The 16,989-nt window shown below is 45.4% G+C and overlaps 1 protein-coding gene across 1 annotated transcript in view; it reads left to right on the forward strand.

Moving 5' to 3' along the window:
• YWHAG (tyrosine 3-monooxygenase/tryptophan 5-monooxygenase activation protein gamma) overlaps window positions 1-15,053 on the forward strand; it is a 28,569-nt gene extending 13,516 nt beyond the window's left edge. Inside the window, exon 2 of the mRNA XM_083588025.1 lies at window positions 11,465-15,053. Within this exon, the coding sequence (XP_083444151.1) occupies window positions 11,465-12,121 (657 nt within the window). The 3' untranslated portion in view covers window positions 12,122-15,053. The remainder of the gene's footprint in view (window positions 1-11,464) is intronic.
• Window positions 15,054-16,989: the final 1,936 nt, after the last annotated feature.

Genomic DNA, 16,989 nt, shown 5'->3' on the forward strand with positions numbered 1-16,989 from the left:
ATCATGAACAGTGATGAACCTTGGGAGGAAATTCAGGAATCTCCCTTGGGAGAAAATTCAGAATTGCTCCTGAGAAGACCCTTAATCATAATTGGTTTCTGACACCCAGAGGGCTCATATGGCAGGAGTATGTGTGGTCTGCTGTCACCCTGGTTATTTCATATCAAGTTGAGATGTTCCTTCAGACAAGCTGGCTGTGTCTTAGGCTAGCTTCTGAACACTTTCAAGGGCAAGAAAATGTAAAGTGTGCGACAGTGGTTCAATCCTTGGTAGTTGGCCAGAGGAATGACACTAGAAACACCGGTAGGTAGAGCATGCTTCTCACTTTCCAGAGGTCCAGGCTAAAAGGGTTTCTCTGAAGTGTAGCTACGTTTTGTATTTCTTGGAATTTATTGTCTGTTTGGCTTTCATTGTTGTCCCCTCTCTTCGTTGACTGCTTAGCATGTTTTGGTATTAAGCAGTGTATATAAATATATAAAATAAATAATAATAAATAAGCCACACTAAATTCCCAGCTATCAAACAACATAAAGCCACTACAGCTTTATTTTAAAGGCCGACTTTGCATGTTTTCTGGTTTTAAAACATTTCATAGTGTGAGGAAATCAAACAGCCAAGTACCCCGTTGTTCTTAAATAAGGTGGGTGTGTCTTGTAGCTGCAAGCTGAGTTTGGGGCAATTACTTCAGTTATTATTATTTCAGTTCACTGCCAACTTCAGTTTTGTTTTCCTCAAATCTCAGAATGCTCTTTCTGCTGCCAGTGTTTCTGGAAAATTAGGCCTCTAACCCTTTGGCAGTTCCCAAATTAACGCTCTCAGTGTGAGGTCATATAGAATTCTGGGTTGGGTAGGGTAGATCAGATGCCATTAAATACCATGGTATGGGTTCCTAGAGCAGTGAATCAAGGTCTAAGTTTGGATAACTGACTAACTTCAGAATGAAGTCTCAGAGGATAAGACTTCTGTCAGTTAAGTGATAGAGATGCATGTGTGTGTGTGTGTGTGTGTGTGTGTCATTTGCAGGTTTAGAAGAGGGTTCCTGTTCTGATCTGCATTAAATTCAGCTTCACCTCTTCCATTTGCAAAGGCAAAAAACTTCATGCTTCCCAAGTGATAAAGACCTGCATGTCATGATTCATTTTTCCTTGGTTCTGAACTTTCGAAATTGAGACAAGGCACTTCTCTGTTCAGGCAAGCTTCCAAATATTTTATTTAATGTACTCACTTCGCATGCTCATTAGTTAATGGTTAAATATCTAAGAAGTGTTCAGTCATATATTCATTATCCACTAGTTACATTTGTGGTTTAGTGGATTAGAGTCAGATTTAGTCGGGGCGACTTTGATTCAGTTAACTGCTTCACTACAAAATTCATTAGATGACTCTGCTTGATGCAGCCTCTCTTGGAATTAATTGGATAAATTGGGGTATCCGTCATCCCATCCACCAAAAGAGAATGGTGAAGACCATGAGATGTTTACTTGCCCTTTCTGTGATATTTGTCATGAAAAGTAGCAGTGAAAGTAAGAGCCATTGCCCAAATCATGCTATGCATGAAGGAATTTTTGACCTGCATATCTCAAGAGGGCAGAGAGGGAATTTTGTCTTGAAAAACTCAAGAGGTAGTAGACAGTAGCTGTGCTTAATGGACAAGCACTTGCCTCAGTATGGCAACCAATGTGAGGGACCAGTCCTTGGCTTAGGAAAGAACATATCTTCGAGATTTCTGAATTGGGAATGGGCTTTGATTTAAGCAACTGAGATCTGCATTTGCGATCTTGTAGGACAATGCAACACTAATTAGCACGGGAATTGTCACTTCATACGAATAGGTTACAATTGTTCTAATTGATTGGAATTTTGTCATTCAGGGAGAGAACTATTAAAATTACTCATCCCCTCTGATGGAATCAGTTGGCATGCTCGGGTCTGACTCATTCCTGCGCCTACTCATAAGTTCTTCAGATGTTGGTTTTCTGTCATGAGTGCATTTCTGCCCCTTTGAACAAAGATAGTAACTGTGCCAGAGGCCCTCAGTGTTTTCTAGGAATGGTGATCTTGAGGTGGAACAGGAACTCCCAAAAGCACGCTGTCTTTTCTCCTAAAAACACTTGATTGTAAGAATGTGCTTGCGGCAAGCTGCAAGAGCCTTAAAACATGGTCATATCCAGTGTGGGGGAATCATTTGCTGTAGGAACTCAGGTTAGAATAACAAAAGCAAAATGACTACACAAATATTAATTGCTGTTAATTGCCACCCTCTGACTGTGTGCTTGTACTCCTTTGAGCTCTGCTTCTCTGATCATGTGAGACTTCAGCTTTGCCGTTGCATCACTCTGTTGCCACTGAATTAACACTCACCTGTTTTTATACAACTATCTCTTCGTATAACATAATGCAGAGGAACGGCCTTCTCAAATTGACAGATGTAGCACAGCAGGCCGTAATAATAAGTCTTGCCTATGGTGTCAGCCCCTAGGTGCATGGATGCGAAACCTAATGAAGCGGAAGGCTGTAAAGATGGTAGGATCATAGAATTGTTGGAATTCTTCCAAGAGTTGGAAGGGACCTCAATAGTCAACTAGTCCAACCCCCTGCAGTTCAGGAATCTCAGCTAAAGCATCCATGACGGATGACCATCCAACCTTTGCTTAAAAGCCTCCAATGAAGGAGATTCAAGCACCTCCTGAGGGAATCCATTCTGCTGTCAGACAGCTCTTACTGCAGAAAGTTCTAACTGATGTTTAGTCCTTTCTTGTAACTTTAAGCCATTGGTTTGACTCCTACCCTCTGGAGCAGGACTAAAGAAGCTTGCTCCATCTTCCACGTGACAGCCCTTAAGATATTAGAAGATGGGTGCCATATTTCCTCTCAATTTCCTCTTTACCAGGCTGAACACACCCAACTCCTTCAAGCGCTCCTCATAAGGCTTGGTTTCCAGTGGGTGCAAGTTATTGGTACCCACGGATTAACTTAAAATCCAAAAGCCCCCTGTTTATATTGTGGATCAGTTAACTCCATAATTATTGGGTCGCCTGCTTTGGGTGTGCATGTAGTTCCTCCCTGCGCTCTGTGTGTGTGTGTGTGTGTGTGTGTGTGTGTGTGTCATTGTTTTGTTACTATGTTTTGATTTGATTTTATAATGAAATGATTTTAGAATGTTGTATCATTTTAATGTTGTTAGCCGCTCTGAGCCCGGCTTCGGCTGGGGAGGGCGGGATATAAATAAAATTATTTTATTATTATTATTATTATTATTATTATTATTATTATTATTATTATAACGTATTTCTGTGTTTTTATATTGTAAATTGTCTTGGGGTCCTCTGATGAAGAGGGGTATAGAAATTTAAAATAATAATAATAGTTGTGTGTGTGCAAAAGGCAGCAAAGCTGAGTTTTTATCATTCAGCGCATTGTTAAAACGATGGAGCTCGCTCCCACAGGTGGCATGGATGGCTTCCAAAGAGGGTTGGACGGATTCATGGAGGAGAAGGCCATTGATAACGTCTAGCCATGATGAAGGCTGTGCCCTGCCTCCGCAGTGGGAGGCATCAATGCTTCTGAAGGGCAGTTGCTGGAAACCACAGGAGGGGAGAGGGCTCTTGTGATCAGATCCTGCTTGTGGGTTTCCTACAGGCACCTGGTCAGCCACTGTGAGAACAGGATGCGGGAATCGACGGGCCACTGGCTTGATCCAGAAGGCTTTTCTTACATTCTTATTTTCTACATCATAAATGCCCAGACCATGGGTCAGCAAACTAAGGCCCACGGACCGGATCATGCCCAGTTGCCTTCTGGATCCGGCCCATGGATGGTCTGAGAATTGCTACGTGGATCTCCAGCGCGTGCGTTCTTTCCCTCTCCCTCACACAGTGGCAGCACCTCCTTCCATAGATTATCACCGCAAAGGTTGCAGTTATTCCATTTGCTTTGCCTACTTTAAAACAGTTCATTCAAAACTTCTTACAGAATGTGAGTGAACTTAATGTCCTGCCAAAGTCTTGAGGCTTTCCCAAAAACAAAGGCCATCAAGAAACTTTGCATGAAGCACTTGTACAGGTGGAGAGAACTTTTGTAGTTCTGGTGGAGGTGAATTGACTATAACTGTACTCTGGCTAGTTACACTAAAACTCCCAAGACTGATCCCTCCTTGATTTGTCTGGGGAAAGAGTAGGATGCAGGCAGTTGTAACTTTAATAGTTCCTGAAATTAGAGCAGAAATCCCTTTGAAAGGGGGCTGGTAACTGTATCTCTGTGACAGGCTTAGCATCAGGCCATCATGTTGGACTCTTGAGAGATACTCAGTTACACAGAGTAGGATGCCAGGCTTGGCCGTTTCTCACCCAGTCCTTAAAACTTTAGTATGTTCAGTACATTCATACCTCGGGTTACGAACGCTGCGGGTTGCCCGTTTTTGGGTTGCGGACCGCACCGAACCCGGAAGTACTGGAATGGGTTACTTCGGGGTTTCCGTGCTTGCTCATGCGCAGAAGCGCCGAATCGCGTCACGCTGCGGGTTGCGAACGTGCCTCCCGCACTGGTCACGTTCGCAACCCGAGGTATTATGGTTTGAAACTAAACTGCTGATCGGAAAAGCTACTTTTCTGGTATGCTTTTTATCCTGACAACAAAAAAGCACCAGAGGTCCCCTTGGGACTTTATTTGCCAGTGAACATGCAGAGCATTAGAGACATCCCAGTCATGCAGTTACCTGCCTGATGCAGAATAGCATTGTTATTATTTTTGGAGAAAACAGAGCTGCACGTTAATTTCTTGATGAGTTTATCTTCCGCTCCCAGAGTGTTCTTCTACCAGGCAGAGGTCACTGGTGTTCCTGGACCTTCAAAGGGAGTTGAGTTCTGATGTGAAGCTAAACTGCAATCAGTTTTTTACCTAATGTGGGACTCAAACTCACAACCCTGAGGTTAAGAGGCTCATGCTCTACCAACTGAGTGTTGGCTGTCCAGATCTTGGGCGCATGTTCTCCCCTCTTCCACTCTGGTATGGCCACAAGGAGGATATTGGAAACATTTGCTTCCATTATCTATTCGCCATGCCTTATAAGTGCATCTGAACCAGAAACTGGTTAGCCTTAAGTATGGTTTAGGGAGCCATGAACTGCAGTTTGAAGTTGGTTTGTTTCCTTAAACTGTAGTCAAGGCTAACCCTTGGGCTAAGACTGGAAGTGTGAATGCTTCCCAATTTTCATGCCGGAGGGAAAACAAAGGGGGAGAGTTTGTGGTTTTTTCACAGAATGCAGAGCCAAAGTTCAGTGTTTTATCTGAGCAAAGCCATTCTCGCCTGGCTCTGATTATAATACAGTGGTACCTTGGTTGTCGGAACTTAAATCTGTTCCGGGAGTCCGTTCAACTCCCGGAACCATTCGAAAGCCAAGGCACGGCTTCCAGTTGGCTGCAGTGGCTTCCTGCACTCAGTTGGAAGCCGCATCGGATGTTCGGCTTCCAAAAAACGTTTGCAAACTGGAACACTTCCGGGTTTGCTGCGTTTGGGAGCTGATTTGTTTGGGAGCCAAGGTACCACTGTAGATCAGGCTCCAACAGCCATCATGACTAGTAACTTGATAGCCCAATTCTCCATGGTATTCCTTCACTGTCGGAGGCATAATGCCTCTGAATAGCAGTTGCCTGGAATTATGACATCTATTTGGCCACCGTGAGAACAGGAAGTTTTGGCCTGATCTAGCAGGGCTGGACATTCTGATTCCATATGGCTGTAGCAACTTATATCCTGCATGATCCCCCCCCCAAATAACTTCTGCATCAGGGGCACCCAACATTTTGTTAGCTTGTAGCTGGGCGTTCCATCAAAGTGCAATGAAGGGGTTGGATCTAGGATGCATTTGGCGTAGCTGATAGTATTAAGAGCACCTTTATGCTCATGGAGAACTTCAGAACTACAATTTCTACATTATGTAGACCTATCCTTTTACCATGAGGAAAAGGCACATGTAATCGAAGCTGTTTGTGGCTGATGAAAGCGATACCTTGAAATCAGTGTCCAAAATTCTCCAGGTGCGTTTTGCAGTAGGTCCAACTGGCGTGGGTTCAATTGTGACTACGTGGAGATTTCTGGGCACCAGGTTGGTGATCACAGTTTTAAAAACCTCTGCCTTTGTTCATATAGCTAATACCATTTCCATTTCTACTTCTTGCATACCGGCACAAGTGAATAGTTGTAAGAGCAAGCTACAGTCCTGCAGTGTAGTTGAGATCATAGAATCGTAGAATCACAGTGCTGGAAGGGACCCCAAGGGTCATTTAGTCCAGCCCCCGAAAAAATAGACATTCTGTTGTGGCAAGCGTAACCTAGGCTTAAGGTGCCATTTGGTGCCCTGCTTGAAATCCATCAGTCTCTTGAATGAAATTTCATTGGCAGTAGCCTATGAATTGGAAGTCCCCACTGCTGCCTTCTACAGATTTGATGCCATCTGCATCCTGGCCCCTTTGTTAGGAGACAGAAGTGACACAAGTCTTTCCTTGGGCTTACAGCATTGTTAGGCAGAATGCCTTCAGGAAAGGCTCCGCTGAAGATGGCTTGTGTTCTCTAGCAACAATAGTGTGTCTAAATAGTGTGGGCAAAAATGGCTGCTGCAGACAGATCGAAAGGGGTAGCTTTTGAAGATGCAGACAGGTGCAGCATCCACAAGCATCCTTACAAAGCAGTGGAGCCTCTTACTTAGAAGATCCTTCCCTTGCCTGTGCTGCCCTTGCCTGCGGGGAGGTTACGGCTTGCTCAGTATGCATTTTTGGGTCCCAGAAACCCAAAGAGCCAATGTGGTGTAGTGGTTAAGAGCAGTAGACTTGTAATCTGGTGAACCAGGTTCGTGTCTCCGCTCCTCCACATGCAGCTGCTGGGTGACCTTGCGCTAGTCACACTTCTCTGAAATCTCTCAGCCTCACTCACCTCACAGAGTGTTTGTTGTGGGGGAGGAAGGGAAGAGAGATTGTTAGCCGCTTTGAGGCTCCTTAGGGTAGTGATAAAGCGGGATATCAAATCCAAATTCTTCTTCTAAACTCAGCACAAAGTCACAAGGTTGCTGCCTGCCTTCCAAAGATCTGGATTTGGTGGCAACAACCAAACTATGTGTGCTTCCACCTGTCTTCACATTCCTGTTTCATTGGTTAGACATTTACCTTCATTCCAGTGCTCTCCCTATATAAAATGAAATCCAGTGGATTAATGTGCACAGTCCTTGCTTCTGTGCTCTTGGCCAAGATTCCCTTAACACAGTTTTTCCAGTGGCTGGCTTGCACTTACAGGCAGAGAAAGGAGGCCGGGGTGGTGGTGGTCAGAATGCTCAAGCATGTCTGTTGTGAAGCTTTGACACTGGCTTATGAAATATGGCTGGTGTGAGAAAATGAACAGATTTAATTTCACCTATGTGAATGAGAGCAAGGTTGCCTTCCGAGGGCTTGTGGAGCAGATGATGAATGACTTGTCTAATCCTAGATAATATGAATTCCAAGACAGTGCAGGTACCTGTTAAGGTGGTAGGCGGTGGAAGAAAACTTGAAGCCTTTTCCACATGAACTGGCAATCTGAATCTCGCACTTGAATGCCGCCTCCATGCCACTTTGTGGATCTAACACTGACCCTACTGCCTTCGGAGACAAGCCACGATTTTGCTTAGGAGAATATGGTAGCAAGAACAGCGAGAAGTACATGTGGTGTGCATCTCTCTTCAGCTGCACCATGAAAACTTTGGGACAGGCTATAGGAGGTTGGGCTCCTGCCCTTTCATAGGTTACCAATAGGGTGGGGTTGCCTTGATCCTTTGTACTTTGTGACATCTCAAACCTGCTGTCAGCTGTAGAACCCGGCAACCTCCATTGCCAGGGAGTCAGTTACCTGTATGCTGAGAGCCATTATTTCCTGTGGGTATTAGATGTAAGTTTTATTAGGAACATTGTTAGGGCCTGCTAGAACAGACCAAAGGCCCTAATAGTCCAGCATCCTGTTCTCACAGTGGTCAGTGGGAAAACCCAAGCACAAGCGCCCTCTCCCCTCCAGTGGTTTCCAGCAACTGGTTTCCAGCAGAATTTTCGCCTCCAGCTGTGGAGGCAGAGCATAACCATGGTGGCCTTATAGCCACCAATAGCTCTTTGCTCCATGAATTTGTATAATCCTCTTTTAAATTCATCCAAGTTGGTAGCCCATCCCTGCTTCTTGTGGTTGCAAGTTCCATAATTTAGCTGTGCTAAGAAGCGCTTTCTATTGTCCGTCCTGAGTCTTCCAACATTGAGCTTCGTCGGATGTCTATGAGTTCTTCTAGTGTTGGGAGAGAGCGAGAAAAACATTCCTCTATCCACTTTCTCCATGCCATGATTCTATACCCTTCTATCATGTCACCTCATATTTGCTTTTTCTCTGAACGGATAAAACCATTACGAGAACCGCCACTATGAATACAACTGGAAAACAGCCACACTTTGTAATAACCCGAAGGCAGCACAAATTAACCCTGCATAAATTGAACATGCTGTGATTTAAACATGTAATTGTATTCTATTATATACATACTTAATAGCTGCTGGTTATTTTACTTATTATTATTTTGATACATTTTAGATTAACTTGCTTTTAATGGTTGGTTTCTCCCCCCTACCCCAGTCTTTTCAATGAACGTTTTATATTTTTTGTAAATCTCTTGGAAGTTAAGGATGATCAAGCATTCTATGAATCCTGTTCAATAAATAAAATGCAATTACGAAACAAATCTCTGCGGCCCAGTTGCTGCTGTCCAGCTTTAAGGAGCTGGAGATTTAAGTTCCTGCTTCAAGCTAAGAACAAAACTTATTCAGATTTTGCAGTTGTTTCCAGGGAGGCCATTGTGGCACATATTCTCAAGTAGTCTAGATGGTACCCAGAGCAAGCGGCTAGCTGGAGGTGCTACCACTAATAGCCTGTGCCTTGGACTCGCTTTTGGAATATGGCCGTGACCTTCTGCGTTGTCCCTGAAGATCAGGAGACCTTGGATCTTTCAGGGGTATCCAAAGTGGGAAAGACTGCTTCATGTAAAACTCGCCACACCTAAAATGTCCTTTTCCAGGCTGCAGAGATGCCCACGTTTTGCTTTTTGACCAGGTTAACTGCCAAGAGGCGATGTCCCCTTGAAGCATGGCTTTAAGACTGTCTAATTAAAATAAAACTCAACGAGCTCTAAATAGCTTTCTGCAGCGCTGTCTGAACCAAATTATCGCAAAGGTTTAATTGCTTCATGGCCCGAAATAGAGCGATGCTGTGTGCAGAATTACTGGAGGGGCAGAGTGACATTCTTAAATATGATCTCCCATTTATTTGCCTTGTCACCACTGAGATCCTATCTCCGTGCTCTTGCTGGAGGCTGCAGCCTGCTGCCTGCCTCTGCTGATGTCTGCGCCTGATTGCGAGAGGAAGTACATGCAACCTTGACTCGGTACTGCCAAGTTATCTCTGCGCTCTGCAGTGCCCACTAAACGCACCTTCTGTGAGCGACCTGAGATTCCTGAAGGCGTTGGAGGGATGGCAGCCTAGTGAGCAGCTCAGAGCTGGTGCCGTGTGCAGGCTGGTGTATTTCCGGAAGGGCTCTTGCAGGGTTTTTGTTGCATTAATGAAGGGTGCCAGGCATTTTACTGTGGGAGCTGCCTGTTGCAGCACGAGCACCATGGCTTAGGTGAAATAGTTGTCTCGGGCATCTTGCTGCTTAAGCTCCAGCAAGCTGCAGATGATGAATTCAACTCCCTGTCCCTCGCTTTACTTGGGGTCAAGAAAGCATTTTTGACTGCAACGTAGTCAACATAGGATCCTCCTAGTGTAGGATCTGGCAGCACGAACATCTCAAATGTTGGCTTCTTTTTTTTATAAAAGAACAACTAACAACAGCATTCCTCGAACGGTGGCTTCACTGTCCCCTCAAATCCCAACATTCATCCTATCTCGGAACACACCCATCTCTCAACCTATTTGCCTATCCTTGTGCCTGCTTGCTGGCTTCTTTCCTCCACCCCCCTCCCATACCTGCCATGGCTGTTTTTTTGTTTCTGTTTTTTTAAAAAATTCAGCAACCTACTTTCAGGCCTGAGTCCTATAGTTCTGGGCTGCCTTTGTGTCCCTTCAAGGACCCCCCATTAAAACATTTGATGGATCAGTTAACTTTCACCCTCTATTTCCCCCTTTCCCATATCTTGGGTCTACAGATATTGGCTCAGTTGGTTAGTGTGTGGTGTAGTTAACACCAAGGTTGCAGGTTCAATCCCTGTACAGGACCTCTGCGTTGCAGGGGTTGGACTTGATGATCCTCAGGGTCCTTTCCAACTCTACAGTTCTATGATTCAATTGCTTGGCTAGGTTTGTTAGCTGATCATTGTTCCTGACGGCTTTTCTTTCTTCTTGATCCCTCGAAACAAAAATGTGATTCTTCTGTGACCAGCAAGGCGGGGTTTGTTAGGGGAAGAGCAGTAGGCAGCTGGGGTGTACGTTGATGGCAGTCCTTGTCCTCCGCCAACCCATAATGCAAATGTCGTATCCCAGCACAAGACAGCTGCCAGGCATCGTTTTGAAATGAATGCTGCCTGCAGCCTCATGCTACCGGCAGCTCTTTAAAATGTGTGCCACCTTATTCACATAAAGGAGTGTGCTGGAAGTCTTCCCTCCTAACCCTAAAATTAATGGTTGCGCTTCTGAAGGCTGTATTTGTAGTGTCCTCTATCCTCCAAATGCTCTAGGTTATGGTCACATCTCTTGCAGGCTGTAGTGTTCTGTACCAGGGCTGGGCAATACTTGGTTTTCAACTTCAATATATCCCAGGCTAAACATCGCCATATACTGATATATCATGATGTCTGAAATAAGGATTGAGCTCTGTAGAGGCATTGGCTGGCTTCATGGTTTTTCCTGCATCGTGATTTTTGCATAGCACACACACCATGATTCACAATATATTGCCAGGTTAAAAATTATGAAACTGATATCAAAATATGGACTTCAAACTGGTTTTGGATGATAAATTGATATATTGCCCAGCCCTATTCTGTATTCTTTCTTTCTTTTTGGAGGGATGGATGGGGAATAAAAGACCGCAAATGCAGAAATCCTAATGTCAGGCAGGTAAACTTAATAGCTTCTAGTGTGGCTTCCTGCTTTTTAAAAACTTCCATCTGGAGTCAGCTGTTGCTTATGTATCCGTGTACCTGACAGATCATTCCCTAGATCTCTTGAAAGCTTTTTGACCCCCTGTATTCTTCCTAATTCCTCTCTTCCCTTCCCTCCAGTTCCATCCTGTTCTGTTAAAGATGTGGCAGCAACCTAGGTATGGGACGTTTAAGATGACATCTTCTGCTGGGGGGAGCCGGTGAAAGACTTTTCCATAGAGCAGGAGTGAGCTTTGGAAAGCGGCAGGTTCAACTGTGGGGACCAAAGGCTAACTGGGCCTGTTTGTTGTGTCCTCCCTTCTCTGGTGCAGGTGACGGAGCTGAACGAGCCCCTGTCCAACGAAGAGAGGAACCTGCTGTCGGTGGCCTACAAGAACGTGGTGGGGGCCCGGCGCTCCTCCTGGAGGGTCATCAGCAGCATCGAGCAGAAGACCTCGGCCGACGGCAACGAGAAGAAGATCGAGATGGTGCGGGCCTACCGCGAGAAGATCGAGAAGGAGCTGGAGGCCGTGTGCCAGGACGTGCTTAGCCTGCTCGACAACTACCTGATCAAGAACTGCAGCGAGACCCAGTACGAGAGCAAAGTATTCTACCTGAAGATGAAAGGGGACTATTACCGCTACCTGGCCGAGGTGGCCACGGGGGAGAAGAGGGCGACGGTGGTGGAGTCCTCCGAGAAGGCCTACAGCGAAGCCCACGAGATCAGCAAGGAACACATGCAGCCCACTCACCCCATCCGCCTGGGCTTGGCGCTTAACTACTCTGTTTTCTACTACGAGATCCAGAACGCCCCCGAGCAGGCGTGCCACCTGGCCAAGACGGCCTTCGACGACGCCATCGCCGAGCTGGACACCCTCAACGAGGACTCCTACAAGGACTCAACGCTCATCATGCAGCTCCTGCGCGATAACCTAACGCTCTGGACAAGCGACCAGCAGGACGACGACGGTGGCGAAGGCAACAACTAGGACCCCGCCCCCCCCTCCGGATGGACTGGCAGCCGCACGCTGATGCTACTACTGCAGTCTTTAATTTTGTTTTCCCACGAGGTGTGGGGGGGAGGGGGTCGGGTGGGGGAGGGGGACAAAAACAAAAACAAAACACAAAAAGGAGGGGCGACCTTCCAGGGAGGCTCCCCCCGCAACCTGTCTTTGATTGCCTCTTTTGACACTTTTGCCAAAACACAACTTAGCGGGAAAGGTCAGGCTTGGCTGTGCTTGGGTGGAATGGAGTAACTCGATTGTGGCAGCCTCACAATGGCGAATGGACTGTTCTGTAGACTTATTAATTCAAGGGGGAGCTGTCTTTTAAGTTATCTTAATCGCTAGGCGTACGTGGAAGTTGACGATGACTAACTTGGATGGAATGGCCCTCTCGTTGTTGGGGTTTAATTTTGTGTGTGTATGTGTGTGTGCGTGTGTTCGTTTGAGAGAAGCAGTTCTGTGGTTCCAGTAAGGTTTCCCATCCGTCTGTCCCCCGAGTTAAAATGTCCCCTGCCTTTTCCGTTGTCGAGGTGCATCTGTGTGTGTCTCCTCTCTGATATCTGCCCCGAACTTTTGGAACGCTCATTACAGCATAATTTCAAAGCGGGAGGAAAGTCCTAGGCTCCAAACCCGTAAGAGCCCATCTAGTCAGGATGCTTGAGACAGCTTTCAGTATTATTGCTAAATTGCAGTTTTAACAGTGTTTTCTACATGACAGCCATATTTTTGACACCGAGCCATTGAGTGTAAACCTTTTCTTGCTTGCTTTTTCTGGCTTGCCCTTGCAACCTTAACACCTGCAGATGGGCTTCACCCACCTGACTTGGTTTCCCCAGTTGCCCAAAGGCCACCTGAAGAACATCCATCTGTTGGCCATTCTGTTGGGTGCTTCGTAAGCAGCTATAAAGTCCCAAGAGGCCGCCCCCAGCAAGAAGCGTTCATAATATAATTGGTCAAAGGAGGAGCTGCTGAACTGTAATGTAATTTGACTAATTCAGGTCTGTATGTCTCATACTGTACCTGGTATATTCCAAGACCATGCTGATTTCTTCCATTTTTTAAAAGAAGGCGAAGGTGTCACGGCCCCTTCTGCAGGAATCATGCTGCCATTGTGATTATAATCTGATCCCCCCCCCTTCTGTGCCAGAAGATTATGGCAGATCCCTGGTTTCCCGTTTACTAAAGCCGGGTCTCTGATCTGTGGGAAGCCTGTGGTACGAAGTGAAATGATGTGGAATTGTAGTAATTTCATAAAGGTGAGAGCTTGCTTGCCAGTGTTTGTTTGTTTTTAACCCCCCCCCAAAAAAACCCCTTAGGCACTCTAGGACTTGTAGAGAATCCGTTCACATACAGGTCTTGATTCCTTGAAGGAAAAAAAAAATAGAAAATTATGGTAGCTAATCAAGTCGTTTTCTGTCATTTTTCTACCCACCCACCCTTTTTTTGAAAAGAGAGAAAACAGATTGATGGTTTTCCTTCTCTGGTTGCCTGCTTTTGTTCACCAGGGGCAGCACAGAAGGAGAATGGCCTCTAATGGGGCCTTCCCCTGTGCATCGCCATTTGCCTTCCCCTTGTGGAGATGAATGACTCCATTTGACACAGTGCTGTGTGGTTTTTTGTGCTCACGTTGTTTGATGCTTTGGGCAGTGGGGGTGAGCTGCTTTGGTGGCCTGCGAGTCCCAAAGGCTGCCTGGGTTTAAAAGCGAATCGACAACAGGCAAAACGCTAGCAAGTCCAGCATTAAAGTATCCAAGCAGCTGCATAAAAAAACAAAAAACTTTCGTTGCATCGTGAGAGTTTGCACTCAGTGACTTTTCCATTATTATTAGTATTACTATTAATATTCTTTTGAGCCACCTCGGGGAAAGAGCCACGCCAAAATCCCATGGCTTATCTTACGTTCTGTGGGATCGAAGTAGAGGAGGGAGAGGCTTGCAACCTGGGTAAACGGACGGGAACCTTTTAGGAAATGTCGCAAGACTACTTTGGAGGCCGTGTCTAGGCTTCTGTTTGGTTTGCAATCATGTAGTGTGAGCAATGAGTCTCCCTGGCTTTGAATTGGAAGTGATTTACTGGAATTACAAAACCTTTTCTTGATGATGATGATGATGATTTTTATTTTTTATTTTTGCTCTGGCTGCTTTAGGAAAACTTTATGCAGGGGGGAAAAGATCGCACAAGAGGGCTAAAACCTACGGAGTCGCGGGTGGGGTAGGGACTTGTGAGCAGCTTGAATGGTTTCTTTCGATTTGTTTTGTTTTGTTTTGTTAAGGAAATGCACTTGCCTATATGATAACTGTCTCTCCAGTGAAATGAATAACTGCTCCATTATTCTATTGATACAATATTGTGCATGCTGGTGTTGTATTTCTATAAAGTAGCTTGAAATTTATTAACTTATACTGTAGATGTTATGTATTCCTATGACAAATAGTCTTCAACAATTTTTTAAAGTTTTTTAATTTATTTTTTTCCTCCTATTTTTTTCCCTTCCTTTTTTGGGGGTAAAAGTTTGCTCTACCAAATAGTGATCGTAACGAAACTGATCTGTTATGGATGTTGCTATAGTGACATGCAATTATATATGATTTTTTTTAAAAAAAGGAAAGCAAAAGAAAACACCAGTGTTAGCTTAATCTTAATGTCTGGTGTTCGTCATGGTGAAATTATAACTATTACAGTGTAGGGGAAAAATGACTATGTTCTTCGAATGAGCCTTTGTTTGTGCTTTTCTGTCATGTTATGCAGTGAACTCTTTTTAAGGTCTAATCAGTGATTATTTTTCCAACTCCGTGTTTCTGTAAGGAATTATTTCACACACGGACCATTCTTAGCAGTTTTCCTCAGTGATGGAATATCATGAATGTGAGTCATTATGTAGCCGTCGTACATTGAGCAAATAAACTTACAGATCTGATGTCAGTGCTATTTGGTCTTTGTGTTGGAATCTGCTTTATTCTTGGCAGCTGTGAATGGGCGTGTGTCTGGGAATCTGTCTGGCTGCAGCGAGATCCTGTCGAGTGCAGAATACGCTCTGTATGCAGGATCTCGTAAGCTGCAGCTCAGCCTTGGAAATCTGTATGAAGGACTCCCGGGGTCCATTGTAGTGAAATGGTGGTGAGTCGGAGCCCCACCATTCTTAATATGTTCTTCTTGATTATGGAACCCAGTTTGGCAGTATTCTGTTCCTATAAAGTACCTCTGACATGTGGTGGTGCAGCCTGTTCTCCTTGAAAGCCTACCAAGGTGCTTTGGCAACTTAGCCTGAGTTAGAATTCAGTCGTACCTTGGTTCTTGAACAGAATGTGTCCTGGGAGTCCGTTCGACTTCCAGAACTGTTCGTAAACCAAGGAGCGTCCTGCAGCCAATCGGAAGCCGTGCTGGATGTTCAGCTTCCGAAAATCGTTCGGAAACCGGAACACTAACTCCCTGTTTTCGATCGTTTGGGAGCCAGAACATAGGATTTCCAAGGCATTCAGCAACCAAGGTACGACTGTATCCATGTTCAGCAGATATGGACTGAAAGCTTTGTCTTAAATATATTACTGTTTATTACATTTATATCCCACCTTTTTCTCTAAGGAGCTCAAGGCATATGGTTCTCCCACACCCCATCTGAAGGCAGCCCCGTTAAGGGAAGTTTCTAATGGTTGATGCTTAATGTGTTTTTAATATTTTGTTGGGAGCCACCCAGAGTGGCTGAGGCAATCCAGTCAGATGGGCAGCATATAAATATTATTATTATTAGGGGGGCGGGGGGCGCTGTGGTCTAAACCACTGAGCCTCATTGGGCTTGCCAAATTATTATTATTATTATTATTATTATTATTATTATTATTATTATTTATTACCAAGTGAGTATTTGAACCCTGGCCTTGCAGATCCCAGTCCAACACCCTACCTGTTGCACCACACTGGCTTTCAAATAGGATGCTACCTTATACTGAAATGAGTCAGAGCATTGGCCCATCTGGAATTATCCAGGATTTCTGGCAGGGAGTCCCTCCTAGCCCTACCTGGAGCTGCTGGGGATTGAACCCAGGAAACTCTGCATGCCAGATAAGATGGAGCAGGGAGCAATGGTTCAGGACACAGGTGGCTAAATGTCATCAAAAATCAGATGCAGCATGTTCATTGGTGGTAGCTTGTCCACGGTCGGATATAAAGGGTGTTGATTGTGGTGGACACTTCAAGAGTAGTTTAAATACCAAGCCTTGCCTGAACGTTATGTAGGCTGATTGGGGATAAACAAATGTGTGGCTTACTCCTAACATTGATCTTGCCACCTGAGCAGACACTTGCTTGGAGAAGATCTGGCAGGCGGTATCAATTCTGCCACCGCTGCATCTCCATCACGTCCACGCGGCCCATTTATATTGGGAAATCCGTGCTGGACTAGGTTAGATTAGTTGATAATGCAGCTGTAGTGCTGCCGGCGGTGTAAGGTAATTCAGGGGTGTTGGTGGCATTGCCTTAGAGGAGAAACGGGACCTATGCATCATGGACTGGTTGGACACAGAGGAATGGTGGGAGGAAGCAGCTGGAGAACCCCCAGGGGAAGAAGTCTCGGAGCTCAGGGAATGTTGGTAGGATGACGATGAGCGGTCAGAGGGAGAAGACTGTGGGGAGGAGGTGTCAGAAGCTGAAGGAGCAACAGGGCTTAGTGAGCTGGGAGAGTCCGTGGCAGAGAGAAGGCCAGAATCAGAAGCAGAAGCTGATGCAGGAGAGGGAGGCCAAGAGGCAGAGATGAGTCAGGTTGGGGAAGAGGCACAGGTTTATCGCCCTCCTGCAACAAGCTCCCCTTCCCTTTGTCTCCCAGAGGCATGAAAAGGGCTGAAGAGAGATTACTGATG

This window comes from Podarcis filfolensis (genome assembly GCF_964270895.1).
Source record: "Podarcis filfolensis genome assembly, chromosome: 15".
Lineage (NCBI taxonomy): Eukaryota > Metazoa > Chordata > Lepidosauria > Squamata > Lacertidae > Podarcis > Podarcis filfolensis.